At 40.3% G+C, this 19021-nt stretch overlaps 2 protein-coding genes across 6 annotated transcripts in view; one reads left to right on the top strand and one right to left on the bottom strand.

Annotated features, from left to right (window-relative positions):
* Window positions 1-45: 45 nt before the first annotated feature.
* Window positions 46-19021, bottom strand: part of LOC120740061 (KATNB1-like protein 1) — a 38121-nt gene continuing 19145 nt past the window's right edge. The window contains exons 1-10 of one of the 4 annotated variants that reach the window (XM_040042150.1): window positions 4061-4191; window positions 3006-3118; window positions 2860-2897; window positions 2495-2780; window positions 2297-2412; window positions 2158-2208; window positions 1988-2077; window positions 1791-1895; window positions 1603-1696; window positions 46-1514 (exon numbers count right to left, since the gene is read on the bottom strand). In XM_040042150.1, coding sequence (XP_039898084.1) covers window positions 1473-1514; window positions 1603-1696; window positions 1791-1895; window positions 1988-2077; window positions 2158-2208; window positions 2297-2412; window positions 2495-2780; window positions 2860-2897; window positions 3006-3113 — 930 coding nt within the window. In that variant the 5' untranslated portion in view covers window positions 3114-3118; window positions 4061-4191 and the 3' untranslated portion in view covers window positions 46-1472. The other 3 variants (XM_040042152.1, XM_040042151.1, XM_040042149.1) reach the window with 3 other exon arrangements.
* Window positions 3646-17208, top strand: acp7 (acid phosphatase 7, tartrate resistant (putative)). Of its 2 annotated transcripts, none has more exons than XM_040042148.1 (15): window positions 3646-3764; window positions 4563-4621; window positions 4844-4964; window positions 5838-6038; window positions 6379-6561; window positions 8335-8360; window positions 9227-9324; window positions 13167-13229; window positions 13957-14071; window positions 14291-14404; window positions 15443-15509; window positions 15865-15932; window positions 16029-16100; window positions 16461-16598; window positions 16692-17208. In XM_040042148.1, exons 3-15 carry the CDS (start codon window positions 4856-4858, stop codon window positions 16755-16757), a joined length of 1320 nt encoding a protein of 439 aa, XP_039898082.1. In that variant the 5' UTR covers window positions 3646-3764; window positions 4563-4621; window positions 4844-4855; the 3' UTR covers window positions 16758-17208. The 2 variants fall into 2 exon arrangements, with proteins under 2 accessions (XP_039898082.1, XP_039898081.1); XM_040042147.1 differs by having other exon boundaries at window positions 4827-4964.

Genomic DNA, 19021 nt, shown 5'->3' with positions numbered 1-19021 from the left:
CTAATACAAAACTGTGCTGAAGAAATATAAAATCAAAGCGCTTACATTAAGTAGAGCCACCTGTGTCCTGAAACACAGTGTAGAAATGTGTTGTCTGTACCAGAACCGTCTCCCACTCTGTATTTGTCTCCTCTGATCGAATGACAAGCAGCAGAAACACAAACACAATGGCCGACAGCTGAGTTCGGATTGAGAGACTGAATTGCAGTGCCCGTGCCTAGCTAGAGTTGGACTTTATCCTCAGGTTCACCTTAAAATGATAGACACCAGTCCTCGACTTATCTGTGCAAAGTGAGATAAAACCTACATTTAAACACATATCTCTGCCTTACTTAAATCACTTCAACTGTGAATGAGGTTTAAAGTCCAGCTGAGACTGAACTCTAAAGGTTCAGCCTTTGCTCATTTCACTCCTCCTCCTATTGAGTGTTTTTGTGAGTTAATTGGAGTGTGAAAGCCCCTGATCTCAACTGGTGTTTGCCCTCTGCTTCAACACAAGCCTATTATCTTGATTTATATCTAACAAGCGTTGTGTTCTGCTACAGTACTTAACGTTGGTGATTCTGTAACCTCCTGTATCATTAGTAGTTTAGACCCTTGTTATTTGTTGGACACTGGGATATGTATGAGAAAAAAAACTGCCCCATAGGACTTGTATATATCCAGAGGTATTAGAGTAGTACACAGAGTACGGTTTCATTTTTGAGTTAGCACGCTGCACAGAACTGAAGCATGTTCATTGCATTTTACACATAGAATTGATTAAATAACCTCTTTTTAAATTCTGATCTCTTTTATTTCTTTATGTCATGTAACATCCATCAGTCTTTCCTCCCCATGTGAATTCTGCTGATTGTTTTTGCCTTCAAATTTTACCCATTTCAGAAGCATAAACACTAAAGAGCCAGAAACATCTGGTTCTTTAGTGTTAGTTGACCTTTTTCAAAGAGTGTTGCTTGTAATCTGACAGTTTAGTTCAAGAGTAGTTCAACTTAAGGTAAAGACAGTCATATACAGTTTTACAGAAGATGCAATTGTTGTTTTTGCAGCCATAAAACAGAAATATTAGTGGCATCCCTTTTTAGTGTTTTTGTAACATATCATTATAATATCAATCACAAATTACAAAAAAGTTTTAATCATTAATGAAGCAGTTAAAAGGACAAAAATCTTACAGTCATCACAATATCTGCGTTGTGAAAATAAGTGGATAATTATTTACAAAAATACTACTTTGCTACTTAAGAGAGAAATTATCGGCCTTGTCACACCATTGCTGTTGTAGACATTGCTCAATTCTTTAGTTGCTTAAGCTGCTCTGCAAATACATCCAGCCCACACTAAGAGCCAGTCAGTGCAAACGTCAGCAGCTACTATGAATAACACTTTCAAAACTAAGGAGACTGTTCATGCGCCCTGAGGCGAATAAAATTGAATTGAACTGTTAACGGAGAACGATGCGTTCAGGATCTTCACTGCTGACATGTGAGTTTAGACAGGAAGGAATCGATGACCTAAGGGGCAAAAAGATGTACATAAAATGCAAAAACAGAAACACATATATACACATATAACTAACAGTGTTAAATTCTGAATGTTTACCTTTGCCATGTCTCCTGCAGGTCCTGGAACAGACTTCAAAAAGGGTTCCTGCTGCCACAATTCCCATAACTGCTGATTAAAAACTTGAAAGTTTCTGCAACAAAGGAATAAATCATACAACTCTGGCAAATTAATGTCAAAAGATTGTGCTTTTTTTTTAAAATTAAAAATAAATATATTAAACTTACTCATCCAGCAGAGAGTTTGTTGAGCCACTGAAGCCACTATCTTTTAGATCCTCCCACCAGTTTTTTAAAACTGAATTTACCCACTTTAGGCCAACAGTAAGATGCCTATAAAAGAAAATACAAAAAATAATTATCCTGCTGCTAAACACAATGTTATTGTACATGTGTAAAGTGTTTTAATCAGCGGGATTACTCACTCTTCATATGGACTGCTGAGGACTTTGCCAACTAAAGGAAAGAGGTCGACACAACAGCCGATGGTTATCTTTGAAGAATCCTCATCAATGCTGCAGGGAAAATATAAAAATTATTGTAGTAACACTATAATCTCAGTGTTACTAGGATATTTGCAAAACTCAGTGCTCACCATTTGCTTATGAGGGGGAGAAAGTCAACAAACACACCCGTATCTTGGATTCTGTACAAAAAATATGATGTAATCAAACTTTGGAAATACTAGCAAACAAGCATTGGCGCATGTTTGAAAGCAGCCGCACGGCGCACACCTCAGAAAGTATGTCAGCAGCTCTCCAACATTTCTCTGCCACAACGTTAAAGCCACTTTGAGTCTTAGATTTCTTCCAAAAAGCACGTCAGTCAGCGTGTTGTGATCCCTCGTGAGCTGGAAAACATAGCTTTAAGTAGTTTCAGCTGCGTGTTTACAAGAAAAGTAATTCATAAAACAATGCAAACGTCTTACTGACCTCAGTCAGTACACAGTAGTCAGCCTCTTCAGAACCAGTTCTATCAGTTCCTTGGTTGTTATTGATATTATTGACATGAAATGGGAAATCCCAGGGGTCCATACTGAAAATATCCTGCTGTGTGCCCTGCAAGACTTTTGTTTCATTTTCCTTGTTTGCAGCATCACAAGTTCTCCCAGACCCAAGCTGCTTTCTTCGAGCCACAGTCGGGTGATGAGTCTTCCTTTTACATGACACTACCCGCTTCACTCTGCCTGGGTTGTTCCCAGAGCGGCTAACCGGGTATCTGGATGGGGTAAAATTCCAAATATAGCTTTTAATCAAAAACAAATGGCTGTAAAAAATGCAAAACAGGCAGGAAATACCTCTTTTTGTTGCACTCTTCATTTGCAGCATCATCCGCCTGAATTTAAAAAGACAAAACATGGCGATGCACAAACACAGTTAGAGGCATAAAAAGCACCAGGAACCAGAAATAGATTTGTGCATCATAATGACCAACCCAGCTCACCTGTTTTGTGTTTCTCCCTTTAGGATAGCTCACTTTGTACTGTGCTGCATCACGATGCAAGCGATCCTCAACATTTTGGCTCTCTGCATCTTCAGTGTTGGGGTCCATTATATCTAAAAAGAAAGGATATATGAATGAGTTAACAAATTTATAAACACGACAAAATACATACATACCTCACTGAACCTTAGAGCCTTTGCCTGAAAATCATCACGCACTAAGATCAACTTAATGTATTATTTATATAATTTTTGCTCATTTCCTAACTTTTACCATTTTTGTAAGACAAGATAAAAACTTTTAAGGCGATTAAAAAATGCATATCACAGGATTTTAGAGGTTAACAGTGTATGAATCTTGTGTTTCTGGCCATAAATGGCTACACATTGTGGACAGTGTAAACATTATCTTGTCCCCACAACATACGGGCTACACATGTCCAAATACACCGTTTACCACTGTAAACAAAGCAAGATAGTAATAATACATTTTTGCCAGTAAATCAATCATTAATTATTCATCTAATATTCTGTTTATAACGCGACACGCTGAAAAACAACATCTCCCACAATCCACTCGGCCATTGTTATCGTTCTGCACATGACGTGGTCAGGAAGCGCTCTCCAGCCAAAACAGCTGGTTGAGTTTAGCTTAGCTGTAACTCTTTGAAGTTTTTATTTTTCTGAATATATGGAATTTATTCAGAACAGAAGTCGTTTGCGCTTTTGGAGACGATCATTCACTGCCTTTAGCTTAACTGTAAGTGTTGTACAGAGGCATGAATTTCTTTGTTTCCTATTGCACTTAATGCAAAGTATTAGCTTTGAATTATCGCTAACAAGTAATTAAGCCAGGTAGCTAACAGCCAGGTAGCTAACAGCCAGGTAGCTAACAGTCAGGTAGCTAACAGCTAACCAGACAAAAAGAAAGAAGCTTTTTAATTGTGTTCCAACCAGCGGTCGAGGAAATACATGTGAAAATAAATGCGTCACAGCATTTAAAGTGAAATAAATAAACAAACCTGTAAGCGTTCACAGTAAATATGATGTACTCACTTTGCGCTGCTTCTCCAAACAGTTAAACACTTTGATTCTTTTTACGCAACTAGCCGGCGGTAGATACCGCCCATCATTGGAGAATAAAGCAGCCTATTCATGATTCAGCTGTTGGACTGTGCACCCTCTATCGGCTATTGACACAGTGTTGGTGCACGTTTCACAACCAAAACACAGCTAAGAGACTCGTCAATGATCAGCCTAACTGACAGTTAATGTAACTGATAGATCAGATCAGCTGGTATAGTAGATTTTGACTCAATTAAAAAGCACGATTTTGTCTTCATGGGCTGTGACACTGATAGTGTCTTTGTCCTGGTAAGTCCAGCATAGCAGCTGCTTGCCTTTGCATTTAATTGATCTGAGGCAAGCCATAGCATGTGTGCTTACCTCTTCTGTCTTTCACTGCAGTACTGCACAATGAAAAGCAACATCACATGCTTTTATTGTCACATCATCTATTTCTAAACTTGTTGCTGACTCTGCTGTTTTGGTTCTGCAGTTTCATGGGCTGAATGGAGGTTAACTGATTTGGACATACTCAACAGAGACCAAAACACAGTATGTGGCTTTGTTTATCCTAACTACTCAGCATGTGTAAACATCCCCTGAGGTCATGTCATTTACTGGAAGGCTTTAAATATCGTCAATATTTCCAAATTTTTTTATACTAGTGCCTTTAGAGTCATGTGATTTTTGTTATGAGAAGTCGGAGATCATGTGATTCAAGTGTGTGTGTGTGTGTGTGTGTGGCTTCTTTAATCAGGCGTTTGTTCCCTGCAGTCCAGCATTAAAATGTCGCCTGTTCACGCTGCCTGTGCTTTGCTATTTGCTGCACCCCTGCTGGTGCTCAGTGTTCCTCCTATTTGGACCCAGCCAGAACAGGTGCACCTCTCCTATGGAGGTAAGTGTTTGACCTTTTCCACCTGACACATGTGGGATACAGTTTTTCCCCTTGGTCAAAGGAGCTTGCAAAGAAAAGCGTCTGGACTTCTTTAAGTTGCTTGAAGACGTTTCACCTCTCATCCAAGAAGCTTCTTCAGTTCTAAGGTCAAATGGTGGGGACCCACACCCATTTTCACACCTTGGCTCAGGCGATTAGAGGATCATCAGGGGGTCCTTTTGTCCCTCTTTGGGGGGAAACTCCCACTAGGTTTAAATCTGGGACTCTCCACCATTTGACCTTAGAAGAAGCTTCTCGGATGAAACGTCTTCAAGCAACTTAAACAAGTCCAGACGCTTTTCTTTGCAAGCTCCTTTGACTACGATGACCTGGATGACTGAGAACCTTCACAGACATATTTTTCCCCTTTGAAATACACACAAGTATCCAGGTCACTTGCAGATTTACAGATGTTTTGTACAAATTGCTCAATATTCTGTTAACTGACTACATCTGACTTTTTTTCAGGCAGGTTCACAGAAATATTCCCTGACTGTATTTTTTGTCATGTAGGTTGAGGACACCGTTTAATTACCTAAACTTCCAAACCTGTATCTAATGCAGCATAAAAACCCTTTTGTTCTTTTCTTATGAAGGTGAAACATGTGGTACTCATTATTGAACTGATGTCTTTATGCAAGTACCTGGCCAACTCAAGTCTGCCTTTATAATGCTTCATCTTGCCAGCAGCAAGATCAAAAGTTCCACTCTTGTAAAGTCAGCTTTTTCACATCAGCATCTTTTGGCTTTAATAAATGCACCAGTAAGTGTATCCAATGTTCCTGTCAGACAAATCTGCATCACATTTCAAATAAATGGACTTTTCTTCTTCAGGAATGCCAGGCACTATGGTAGTGACCTGGACAACCTTCAATGAGACAGAGAGCAAGGTGGAGTATAGCCTTCTGGGGGCTCGGCTCTTTGAGATGAGCGCCATAGGACACGCGACTCTGTTTGTTGACTCGGGAACGGAAAAGAGGAAGATGTTCATTCACAGGGTCACACTCAGAGGCCTCAAACCGGCAGCTCCGTATGGTGGGTGGAGTTTTTATATAGCTGACATTAGGGTGGCTGTATCTGTAGGTCCTTTATTAATTAGATGGTTGGTGGTTTGATCCCTCGCTGCTCCAGTGAGTATGCCTAAAATACTGAAACCCACCTTGGTGTGTGAAGGTTAGATAGAAAGCACTTAGGTAGAAAAAATGCTTGTACGTATGGATGAATGAGAGATGTTATATAAAGCTTTACTTTAAGTACTCATGTAGAGTAGAAGAGCACTCTATACAAACTAATCTATTCTCCATTTAGCTTTTGGCTCTCACACCATCTCATGGATCACTTAACTTTGAAACTTTTTTCCTACATTTTCTTCCAGTCTACCACTGTGGCAGTGAAGCAGGCTGGAGCGACGTGTTCTTCTTCACTGCTCTTAATGACAGCACTACGTCCAGTCCCAGGTTTGCTTTTTATGGTGACCTTGGCAATGAGAACCCCCAGTCTCTGGCTCGACTGCAAAAGGAAACTCAGCTCGGAACGTACGATGTCATCTTACACATAGGTAACTTCTACCCTTCTAGATATTTTATCATTCATCATTGTAAAAGAGGCATTAAGTTATATAAACCGCAGCTTAAGGCATTAGTCATCCACAGCTTGTATTAACATAAATCAAATCAATTAAGCCAGCTGACATCCAACAGAGATTTCTAATGAGGAGGCAATATATCATTGTGGTAATTACTGTAATTACCATAATAACACATAGTCATCATTTGCACTTATTTGCTTTGAGCATTATGGGATGGATTCTGGTCACTAGCCTGCTATTCATCACTTCACTGATTAAACTGCAGAGTGTAGGTTTTTGTTGTGCCAAAGAACCTACGTAGTTTTGATTCACTGGATCGCCAGCTTTTATAATCTCTCCATTTTTAATAATAGGAAATAATGTTTCTTACATTTTTATTTCTCCTCAATGTAAACACTAAGTGAACTACCTCTCCCGCTGGTTCAAGAAGGCACAGCAGCACAATTTGCGACACAACCTGCTGAGGGGGTTAATAATATATTAGTTCTTAAATATAGACATCTGAGTGATCTTAATGCTGTGAAGTCATAATGTATGAATAATGGGTGAAGCACTGCATTTAGTTATTTTGTACCAGTCAAATGTCATTCATAGATTTTGTGTTTGTGTAATATTGGTAATATTAAAAGTGGGGAAAAAACCTTTACCTCACATTTTGCAATATTTCGCTAGATATTCTATTTGGTACAGTGACATCAAATATCAATATTTTGTTAAATAATTCACGAACAAGAACGCTCATGTCATGCACCACCAACCTGAGAAAATGTTACATTAAACTGGTTCAATCAAAAAACCATCCTCCTAATTCAGAGCAAGCTAATGGCTCAGAAACAAAAACACAAGTATCAATTTTTGTGAAAAAAAAATCACGAAAGAAAAAAGGAAAATGCATGAAAATCATCAAATAATCATCAACCAATCCTTGAAATCTAGTTAAGTGAATTTCTTTTTTTCCTTCAATAAAAAACAGTAAAGTGTAAACATATTGGCCTTTAAGTTGACATTTCTTGTTCTTGAGTTAAAAAGAGTCAGGATTTCTAAGGATCATCTGAAGTTTAAAGTGAAAGAGAGCAGCTGTTGACAAATGGCGCTTTATCACAAGCAGTTACACAAAGTTAGAGATCAGCAGATTTATGTACATCTCTGCTTCAAATACCAGTTTACATTTTCCAAGTGTGATGACTGATGGCTTAAAATGGTTTATTTATACTTTTACAATAATTCTGTCATCGCTGGGCATGTTTGCTGTTGTTCAACATCTAAATCACCAAACTGTCGAAGCAGTTCTTGTAAAGACTGGTGCAGCAATCATGTCTGTGCCGGGAATAAGAAAATAGAGAGAAACTGTTTAATTTAGTTTCCCATAATAACAGAAAGCAAGGAAACGCAAGATGATGTAATCCCCCGTGAAACTATAAACTGTCATTTATACATTTTGGGGTTTTGATGATAGGCACAGTCAGACTAGTTGTCTCCCAGTTTCTAGCTGCGTTGTGGTTTTAGCTTCATTATGTTTAGCTTCTTTATATCTAACACTAGAAACGAAACAGCAAAATGCCAAAACTACGTAAGAGTTCAGCTCTCTTGAAATAAATTCTGACAATATAAATCTAGTGAAGCTGATTAGATGGTACTGCTTGGGGAAACTTAATCTGCACATCTTGTTTTTACATTATGCTGGCAAAGAGTGAAATCATGTAAAAGATTCTAATCTATAGATTTTATGTGCTTGTCTTACAGGAGACTTTGCCTATGACATGCATGAGGTAATTTACCCTTCTATCTTTCCAGTCTTGTGAAATGTGATCAAACCTGCACCTAGTTTCAATTAAGGTCACTGACAGCAAAGTTCTTATACTCTTAAAATCACTCTGATATATCCCTGATTCCAATAAGACAGAAGAGATAAGCCACTTTACCTTTCTCTACTGCACACCACTGTTTGTCCTCAGGGCATGTGAGAGCTTTCAGCTGTGGTTGGGACATTAGCATTGCTGTGAAACGCCTTAAGCCCGCAGTGAAAGATGAGAGTACGGATTGTGTCGCCCAAGTATTTCATGAATAAAAGTGGTGCTACTCAAAACCACAGATCTTAAGTCCCAATAACATATTGGCTCATATGAAATCCTCACAGCTGTCACCTTTCATATTAGAGGACATAACCTTGTCTCGGATGCTAATATCATTTTCCCTTAAATAACTTTGCGCGTTATTAATGCTGTTTTTTTAATAGGGAGAGAATGTAAAATGCAATCATCAGACTGCTGCAAAAATTAATAACCATAATTCATCTGAGCTGTGTTCTCAGCTGGAATGTGCACAACCTGCGGCTTCGCTGATATTATAAATAGAAAAACAGAGAGAGGGAATTTAGCCTGAAAGGTCGTTAATGGCTGTGGCAGGTAAAAGCCATCAGAGGAGAAATGAACCGCAGTGTGCTTTTAAAGCACCGCAGACAGTATTGGGATATTTAAGACGAACTCTTCAAGTTCCATTGAGGTTTATTTGGTAGCCTGTGCTACGTTCCTGAAGCATTCTGGAAAATGGACTGAATGTACAAAAATGAACACTGTCTTAACAGGAAGTTCTTTGACATCATGTTTAATGGCTCAATGACACTGTGTGATTCCAGGATAATGCCAGGATTGGAGACGAGTTCATGAGGCAGATCGAGCCCATAGCTGCCTACGTGCCCTACATGACCTGTCCCGGCAACCATGAAGCTACATAGTAGGTGAAATTCAACTGAATCTCTCTGCTGTCTCTCTCATTCATACGATGCATCCATAGGTGGAAGTCAGGCACACGTTCATTACAAAAACACGTTCTTTCTCACACAGCGTCTGTTTGTCTGCTGTCTGCCTTCAGCTCTGTTTTTCTTTTTCTTTATATTTGCACCACATTCTGCTCACAGAGCCAGGAGTGTAATTAATGGGTTTTGGACAGAAAAACAGCAGTGCATGCTATATTTCAAGGCTAGCCCCATCAGCTGCACTTTTTCTTCTGCAAAATAGAGAGCACACTCGGTTAGTCCTGAAAAGTCTTTACTGTACCGTTTGAACAGATGGGAGCTATTTTTGTCTCCGAAGTCTGGAGCAGCATTAGGAGCCACCAAGTTCTAAACAAGTCAACACTGTCCAAAACTAACATTTGTCTGACTGGGAATCATCAGCTTAATATCTGTTTTTGAGTTTCCAGAGATGGCCTGCGGTGGTGGGAACTGTCAGTATTTTCACTCACGGTTACCAAATGTGCTCTTTGCATCTGAGTGTGGGAACTTATCTGGATGAAAACACAAGACAAAGCCTTAGTTAAATGGTAAAATCTTAAATTAAAGTAAACTATTTCATAATTTTTCAAACAAAACCCTGAAACATTGCTTCTTCTAGCTTCTTAGATGTCAGGTTTTACAGCTTTCCCTGATTTTATCTATAACACTTTAGTAAATCACATATAATAAAGGCTTTTGTGCTGTTTTGGAGATACCAAGCAGTCTGAAGGAGTCAGCTTGGGTTAAAGAAGCTGTGCAGTAAATAGTCAGTGAATGTTTTAGAGCAAAAGATCCATATGTAATAAAATAATCTGCAGATTAATTGATGATAAAAAAAAACCCAGCTTACAGTGCGACTCTACATGCAATCATGTATGCATAGATATTATTCAGTGGGTTGCCCCCCATTAGCTTCATAATTACAACTCGACAATTCTCCCTTATAAAATAAAAAAACACATTATTACAATATGTCACTTAACTGTTTCAGTACATTAAATTACACATTTATTAGTTATAGTTAAAGTCAGACTTCTATAGACATTCATATGGTTTTTATCATGAGGATCAGCAGCGAATGGATCCCTGAATTCCAACAACATCTGCTGGAGTTAGAAACTTTCAGTGGTGTCTGATCCTGCACCATAATATTCACTTGCCGCTTCTATACGGGGACAGTTCTCACTCTCTTGGCTTTGCCATGTGTAATAGGACTACTGTCTGCCTCTTTATTAAGGAGCTGCTAACAGTAGTCTCTTTTTCTTGGCGCTGCATCCCGACATAAGAACCTGATATCAAAAACCAGCTCGGTGCATTACATAACCAGAAATGCAGCTCCCCCCCCCCGCCCCCTCTTCTTCTATACCTAAATATGTGTTTCGTTCTGTGGTGTCGTTCAGAATCCAAGTATACCCAGCAGCTGGGCCCTGCTTTTCTTCCTCACTTTCTGTTGTGCTCCGTCTCACTGTACTTCTCTGTTACTCTGGCTTTCCAACCTCAAAACCTAATGAGTTAAAGGCGATTAAAACGGAGCCGACCACAAAGGTTTTCAGTCAGCATTCCAGCTGCATGAGAACAGCCGGTCCACGGAAGATGCTAAGGCCCCAGTCAAGGCTGTCTTTGTTCACCAAGATGAGCACGTGGTTCAGCAGACCAACGGTCATCATCTGAAACAATGATATGCTCCGTGAATATTACAACTGGATCCTTTAAGTTGCCATACTGCCTGGATTTAGCCCATCAGATGATGAAAGGAAAGAGTTGACGAGCAGGGAAAATCTTACTGGGCCAGTTGAAGCAGACGGGTTGTTCTGAATTTGACATCCAGATTTCTATCTCAGTGTTAATTTAAAAAACCCACACATTTAGCTGGAAAGATGACAATCTGACTTAGAATGACTCACATCTTTTGCTGAACTCCCATACAGATCAATGACACAAATGAACGCTTGTCATGTCTGTGCTAAATTACATTTCCACTGCTGAACTACAGACTTGATAGCTTGTTTTTGATTTAGTTTCTGCCAGCGAATACATTTCCTGTATGTCTAAAAATCCAGTGATTCAAAACTAAACAAAACAGAACAAAAAACCTTTTTCTGTGTTCCCAGATCCTTAAAATGCCTGCTGATACCCTTTTTAGCCACAAGATGGGAGTATGAACTTATATTAGGACTCTTCCTTATTCACCACAGTGATCACATTTGGCTGTGAAATTTCAATCACAACAGATTTGTTTGGGATAAAGAGCTCATCCTTATGCTTTTACGTTAGGGTGAATGACTTAAGTAAAGATTTTTTGTATTATCTATACTAAAAGATGAAAAAATGTCCTTCATATAATAACTTTGAAATAAAGTTCGTACCTATAGCTATTTTTAACATTTTAAAGGTGCCATCTGTAGGATCAGCCTGCCATTGTGCACATGAAATGATGTTGAAACAAGCGGCTCACAAACTGACCTTTGCTGGGTTATCATGCTGACCATTTAAACCTGACCTCGGTGCCCACCCAAACTACAGGTGACATTACTTTAAGACTTATTCAGCATTAGTTAAGAGCTCTGTGATCCTCCTTTTGGGTCCCGAATCCTGGCCTTTAACCTCTGACCCTGCTGCTCTCAAGTTACCCCTAACTCAACATTACCCCTAGCCCTACATTAAACTTGTCAATTCAGGGATCTGCTACCCTACTCTGGCTGCTGCCGAGGAAATTGCCTCTTTTTCCCACCTCCCCTACGTAAGATAAGAAAATAATTGTTCCCATCACCTTGCTTAGTTAATGGCCTGTTGAGAAGACTGGCTCCTGCCTTCTAAATTAAAAACTGTGAAAAGAGTCTGACAGATTGGAGTCTGGGAGAGCTTCCCATGAAATATTTTTTTTATTTTTACTCTTTTGCGTTGTAAAATTTGGAGATGCTGGTTTGATAGTGTTTTAGCATCTCTCGAGTTTCCAATTAGTATGTGTCTGTTTCATGTAGTGCAATGAGCAGCGATGGACTGATCACTTTTAAGTGTCCGGCTATATCTAGATCAATAAAAACCGCCATGACTCGGTGGTGAAACCACTGCAGGTCTACCTCAAAACTGGATTCCTCTGATGACTGCTGGATGTAAAATTACAGTCTTCTTTTAAAACGATGTCATGGTTTTAAGAGAGGTATATTTAGAGACATGTTCTTGATTGACAGCTGTGGCACTCTCGGTCATGGTGGCTCCTACTCGCTTATCCCATGTCCGGCTCCACCCAAGCTCCCTCATGTTGACCAGAGTTTGATTATCTGGCTCCACTTGCTGACCATGATTTTAAGCTTCAGACTATTCCATCACTAAGCTATAGGTTGATGTCACAGAGGCTACTTTGCGTTTCTGCCCAGCCTTTAATTTAGAGAGGGATCCTCTGATAGCTTGCATGTAGCAGTGTTTATAGTTCCTTTAAATATCTAGGACCTTCCAGGAGGTCTTAGAGGTTGATGGTTGTTTTCATCCGATGAGGTATAACTCCAAGTCTTCTGCCAGGTTTAGATGACAAATGAAAAAGCACATAAATCAAAAGAACTGCACCAAATGCAGGGGCTTTTTTTCCACGAACAGCTGGTTTATTGTATTTCAGAGAAAGCTTGGAATTATCTTAAATCTATTCTGAATGGATTGCAGTTTTTCCAGGCGCTGGTATAATCATCTCAAACTATGAGAAAGCAGCAGTTTGAGGTGCTAAGTGCTGCTTCTCATTTATTCAAGGAATGTAGAGTGCACGATCAGTCCATCTCATTGCGTTTCTCGCTATATTGTCTGTTCACAGCAACTTCTCCAACTACAGGAATCGCTTCAGCATGCCAGGCCAGACCGAGAGCCTGTGGTACAGGTAAGGGAGCTGCTTTAACAGCAATCAATTAATGCACCGAAGCAGGTGAACGAATACGAAAGCATTTCATTGCAAGCCCTGCACACAGCACTCGTGATGAGTAATTCATTGTTTTCTAACAGCGGGCCCATGTGAAGTGTCAGTGTGTCAAACGTCCTGCTGTATTTCAGTAAGCATTAATGAGTCAGCAGAGGAGTATAGAGCTCTCTTAGTATAGCTTACTTCTCCTATCTCACACACTGAGACTACACAAAGGAGCTATACATCTGACAGGTGTGACTCATCGCCCACCACAGGCCTCCTTCTGTCAGACAGTAAGATAATACAGTACATTGCTACACCACAGGCCAGCTGCCCACTCTCTGGGCAGGGCTGCTGGCTGAGAGCCTTCCACTCATGTGCACAGTTAGGAGGCAAAGAGAAACTCCATCCAGGCAACTGACTGCAACTGGAAACTGTTCATAACATTAAGCACACATGTACAGTGGCACTCTTCCATTAACCCTACAGCACGGACATGTAAGCACTCACAGTACAGTGCGGCCTTTTAAAGAGCAGTTTAGTCTATTTTATAACAACATGTGAGTGACGCAACGTCGTCTGGATCTCGGAGTATTTTTCACACTTTGCGGTTTAAAGTGAGACCTGCTCTTGCTTATCAGATGACTTTTAACACGCTTCCTCTCCTGGGTCAGTGCCGTGTATTATTTTAACAATGTCTCCGCAGCTGGAACCTGGGCTCAGCGCACATAATCTCCATTTCCACCGAGGTTTACTTCTATCTTGACTTTGGCCAGGACCTCCTCTTCAAGCAGTACGACTGGCTGGAGAAAGACCTGGAGGTTAATGACCACAACAATTCCATCTGTCCACTGTGGCTGAGTCCTTTCTTTTGTTCCCACACTTGCTTTGACCTCTTTTTTTCTCATTTTAAGACCAAGGTCATTTTATATCATTATAATATTCAGAATTCTCCTTTCAGTGAAAGTAAGAGCATGTTGCTGAATTTGTTTCCCTGTTTTAATGTGGCACATGTGTGGCTCCACTTTTGTTTCATCTAGGAGGCCAACAAGCCCGAGAACAGAGCAGTGCGTCCTTGGATCATAACCATGGGGCACCGGCCCATGTACTGCTCTGATGATGACCAGGATGACTGTACTAAGTTTGAATCCTATGTATGTAAGAGTCTGTTAATTTGTTTACATTGCTACAGTGAGAAATGGTTTATATTATATAATAATTTTTCACAATTCATTGTGTAGGGCACTTATTAATGTAACTCCCAGGCTGATGTTTTTATTGTTGGACTAGAGTAGCTTTGGATGATTTACAATCCCCACAGATAATACAGCGTGTGAAAGAAGATGTTTTAACTCCTTCGCTCCCCCTTTGAAGATTTTTTCTGATTGGTTGTCCTTTGCAAATACAAGATTGAACAAAACAGAAGTTGGGCAAGCCCGACTTGTGTTCCTCATATGACAATATTAAACATTCAGATTAATCTGAAGGCTGAGCTTTGGTTCACATAAGCTGGACTCATTATTTAAACCTTTGACTATGTCTAAAATTTTATAGAAAAATGATCGAAAACATGTACAGACAGGCTGAATGTCTAGCTTAGTAAAGGGGGATAGTGCCACCCATACCAGTGCCTTGTGGGGTATGAGTGTGGTGTTGTTTAGCTAAATTCCAGACTCTTTACTAGTATTATTCTGTATTACCATATCGGTAATTCACTCTATAGGTGTGATGTAATTTTACTACTGCAAACGTCATGTTGTCATTACCTTAAAATACCGTGAGCCTTGGCTTTAAAGAAGCTGCTGTTAATTGGGAGCTGTGTTCCCGGTTATGTAAACAGCAGCATGTTTGTGTTGTTAAACATTTTATTTTTATCACATAATGTTATTTGCAGGATTTATTTTCACAGCCTTGCTTTACACTTAAATTGCCTCTGCTAGGAGACATGACAAGCATGTTGCAGACTGGCCAGTCCACAGAACCCATAAGCAGCACGGCGTGCTGGCATAATCACTGTAATTTGGAGCAAATAGTTTCCACCGGGGCTTGCTTCTCTCAACACTTGGCATTGTTGAGAGTGAGGCAGGCACAGGTAATGGATGCCTGCCAGATAGTGTTTCACCCAGCAGGTAGTGGTTTGGATGTTAATGCCAATTCATATTGTCATTATACCTCTCTCACCTATGTCTCAGGTCCGTCTGGGAAGGAATGACACAAAACCACCGGCTCCAGGTCTGGAGGATCTATTTTACCGTTATGGTATGCTACCTAGTCTGTGTGCTGCTAATGGGTGTTTAATATTGCAAATTTGCACACTTAGACTAATGTCCTAACAGCAGAGCAAACCAAACACCACCTTCTGTCTGGCTGAAATGCTAACAGCCTGTTTTCAAAATGTTTTTCCTGTATTACGTTTCTCAGACTTTTCGCTTGGTTTTAATTATTTAATTTGTGATGAATCGCTGTCAGGTTTTGTTTCTCTGGTCTTAAGGTTTTGTTGTTTGTTGAGAAATCTGCAAATTAAGTAGGTACAGGTTCTGAGGAACTTTCAGTTGCAGCACTGAGCTGTTTGTGTATGCTTCTCATCTATGAAAGGTTTTTTTTTCCCCCACAGGAGTGGATGTGGAGTTGTGGGCACATGAGCACACATATGAAAGGCTGTGGCCTGTGTATGGTGATAAGGTCAGCTGGTGCATTCTTACTTCACCCCATCCTTCATCCTTGCATTCCCCTGTTGTAAACTAGTGTTCCAAACTTATTGTGCTTTGCTCCTTGAAGGTATTCAATGGCAGCAGAGAACAGCCTTACGTGAACCCCAAAGCTCCAGTCCACATTATCACAGGCTCTGCTGTGAGTAGTTTCACGTCACTGTGTCACTGTTAACATTTTTGTGTGCAGGTCAGTGCGCAAAGTGACAGTGAAATCAACAGAAATGCTGTTATGTATGGTAAACAGCCCTGTCTGTGCAGCAGCTGGTCTGCTACATGAGTTTAGTACCATCTGTTCGTCTGGTTAACTCTTTTCTGATGTGGTGGTGAACAGTGCAGAGTACACTTTGTCATCCAACCACTGAGGGATTAGTCATTGGGATATTAAAATGCAGACAGACTCACACCGAGGCACAGCCGCAGTTGTAAATGTCAGAGTCTGAGGAAGGCATGTGGCTCCTATCTTAAAGGCTCGGTGTAATTCCTGGTTAATCTTCTGCAGGGCTGCAGAGAGAAGACTGACAAGTTCAATCCAAACCCCAAAGAGTGGAGTGCTTTCCGCAGCAGAGACTACGGCTACAGCCGTATGCAGGTGGTCAATGGAACCCACCTGTACTTGGAGCAGGTGTCTGATGACCAGGTGAGCACACGAGGAAGAATGTGTGAGTGTGATTCATTTTACGACCAAGGAATATTGCTCGGATGATGACAAAGACTTTTCTGTGTGTTCCAGAATGGGAAGGTGATTGACAGCATATGGGTGGTGAAAGAAAAACATGGCTTCTCTGCCTGGGTATGAAGACTGTCTTTCTTAAAGCAAATGCACTTTGAGCCCAAAACAAGTACTTTTTGCCTCCAAACCAATTATGCAGTGATCATAAAACTTATTCCTGCTCATTTGATTTCACTGAGCCTTGTGCAATTTTAAAAACACCTACTGTATTTTTCGGACTATAAGGCGCACTTAAAATCCTTAAAAAATCGACAGTGCACCTCATAATCCAGTGCGGCTCATGTATGAATTCTGGTTGTGCTTACTGACTTTGAACCGATTTTATATGCTACACGGTGCTCAAAAATCTGTCAAAAAACGTTTTAGTACGATTTTGGTAAGCTACGAAGCCGCAACGCTTGATGGATTGTCGGAGCGTTACGGCTACCATAGTCAGGAGCCTTGTGGAGTAATCTGAGTCCAAAACTCCTGCTTCAGGTCCCAAAGTCAAATGAACACTGCAGCATCACTGAGAGTTGAAAACTCTCTAAATTCTTTCATCTTTAATAAAATGATCAGCGTTGCTGCTTTACCAGGTGTAACAATTAAGTTTAACATCCAGGCATCCATGAAAACAGAATCTATTAAATTTAACAGTTAGAAGTTAGCAGAAAGTTAGCTCGCTAGCTTCCACCTAAACATGATATAGCATGTTCTGAGTGAGAGATTTCTGAGAAAATTAAAACGTACAGCTCTGCTGTCACTTCCAACATAAATGAAGACACGAAACTAAACAGCAGTGACGTTTGTAGGATTACTGAAGCTGGACTAGCTGGTATATAATGATGTGCTACGTGATTGCTAGCGACACAGCTATGTTAGCATAACAAACACAGTGAAGCTGGAGGATGAACGCTAACTTTTTTCCACTCGAAAGTTAATGTGAGGGTTCCCGATGGTTAGAGACAAATGCAATCGCATGGCAGGATGCTGTAAACGGACCAAACTTCAGTCAGGAGAACAACTGAGATAATCCATCCACAATACGAGGTTAGTCATTAATATACTGCAACAATATGGGAACAGAGCAGCTGCAAGAGAATTCAGCATTAATGAATCAATGGTATGGAAGTGGAGGAAGCAAGAAGAATGAGTTCAGTAAAGTTTGACTTATCTGACTGGTTTGTTTTGCTTAATGCGCAAAATCCGGTGTGCCTTATGGTCTGAAAAATACGGTAGTCTGATACTCTACTGTAAATTTGCTGTATATAATGTGACTGTAATTTACTGAAAGGTGTTCTGATTTTCTATGAACATTGGAATAAAAAAATGTCTTATGTTTGATTATATTTGGATTTTCTCACTGTAATTCATCCACTGCAGTAAGCTTCAGTTGTTAGTTGAACTTTCCTTTAGAAAGTAGATGTAGGTCCCTTTATTTCTGCCTCAATCGGACAGGATGAATCTGGCAGACAAAAATCTGCATTCCCCTTAGAGAATATTTTTCATTTCAAAAACCTGCAAATGCACTTAGACATATCAGGTCTCTTCTCTATCAGGCTATCAAGAGGACAGATTCTCCCTTGGCTAATCCTGTCAGGTTATTGGAACCTTATTTGATAGCACATCTGTGTGGCTGTCAGACAGAAAGACACATGGAACCTCACGCCTGCACAAAAGCACTATTATGCAACTCAGGGATGCTTGTGGCTTTGGCTACAGAGTGAGACAAAGCACTTTCTCCAGAATGTTTCTCATGCCGTGACGCTTACCACTGTGGTGGTATTAGTCCCTAATAACACCATGCTGCTTCTGATGACTACTGGCAGACAGTGTTGGGACTAACGCGTTATTAAGTAACGTGTTACAGTAACTACGTTATTATTGTGGTAACGAGCACGGTAACTAGTTATTATGCCAAAATCAGGAACGCGTTACTCGTTACTGGGATTTAGATAGGCTCGTTATTCGTTACTTCGTGTGGTGGCTATCGCAGAGCTTCCACAGATTCAATAACATTAGCAAGCGGTGGAGGCCAGCAGGTGGAGGAGGAAAAGGGAGGCAAGAGGAGAGACCCGAAGCGGCCGCCGGTCCGAGTGTCAGGTGAACTGAACTTCAGGTAAGACTTATGACCTGCAGTCCATCTGGGTCAGATATGAACCAGGTTTAGGTGGAGTTTATTTTCGTTATGCTGACTTTTTCGTACTGCGTGCTAGCTAGCATGACGGAGTTTCTATACAGCTGGGTGGTGCTATGTTACTGATGTTGAACTTTATTTTGTTCATAAGGTTAATTATTAGAGTTGCCAACCGTTCCCTAAAAAACGGAATCGTCTCGTATTCAGAGAAATT

The sequence above is a fragment of the Simochromis diagramma genome, unplaced genomic scaffold, assembly GCF_900408965.1.
Source record: "Simochromis diagramma unplaced genomic scaffold, fSimDia1.1 OVJJ01000304.1, whole genome shotgun sequence".
NCBI lineage: Eukaryota > Metazoa > Chordata > Actinopteri > Cichliformes > Cichlidae > Simochromis > Simochromis diagramma.
The sequence above is the reverse complement of the archived record's forward strand: the minus strand, read 5'-3'. Positions and strand labels throughout refer to the sequence as shown.

Bases quoted from the DNA above. Each gene is read 5' to 3' on its own strand.
- acp7 (XM_040042148.1), top strand. From the start codon at position 4,856: ATGTCGCCTGTTCACGCTGCCTGTGCTTTGCTATTTGCTGCACCCCTG. The intron at 9,325-13,166 runs GTAGGTGAAATT...GTCTGTTCACAG, and splicing joins GGCAACCATGAAGCTACATA to CAACTTCTCCAACTACAGGA. The intron at 15,510-15,864 runs GTATGCTACCTA...TTTCCCCCACAG, and splicing joins GGATCTATTTTACCGTTATG to GAGTGGATGTGGAGTTGTGG.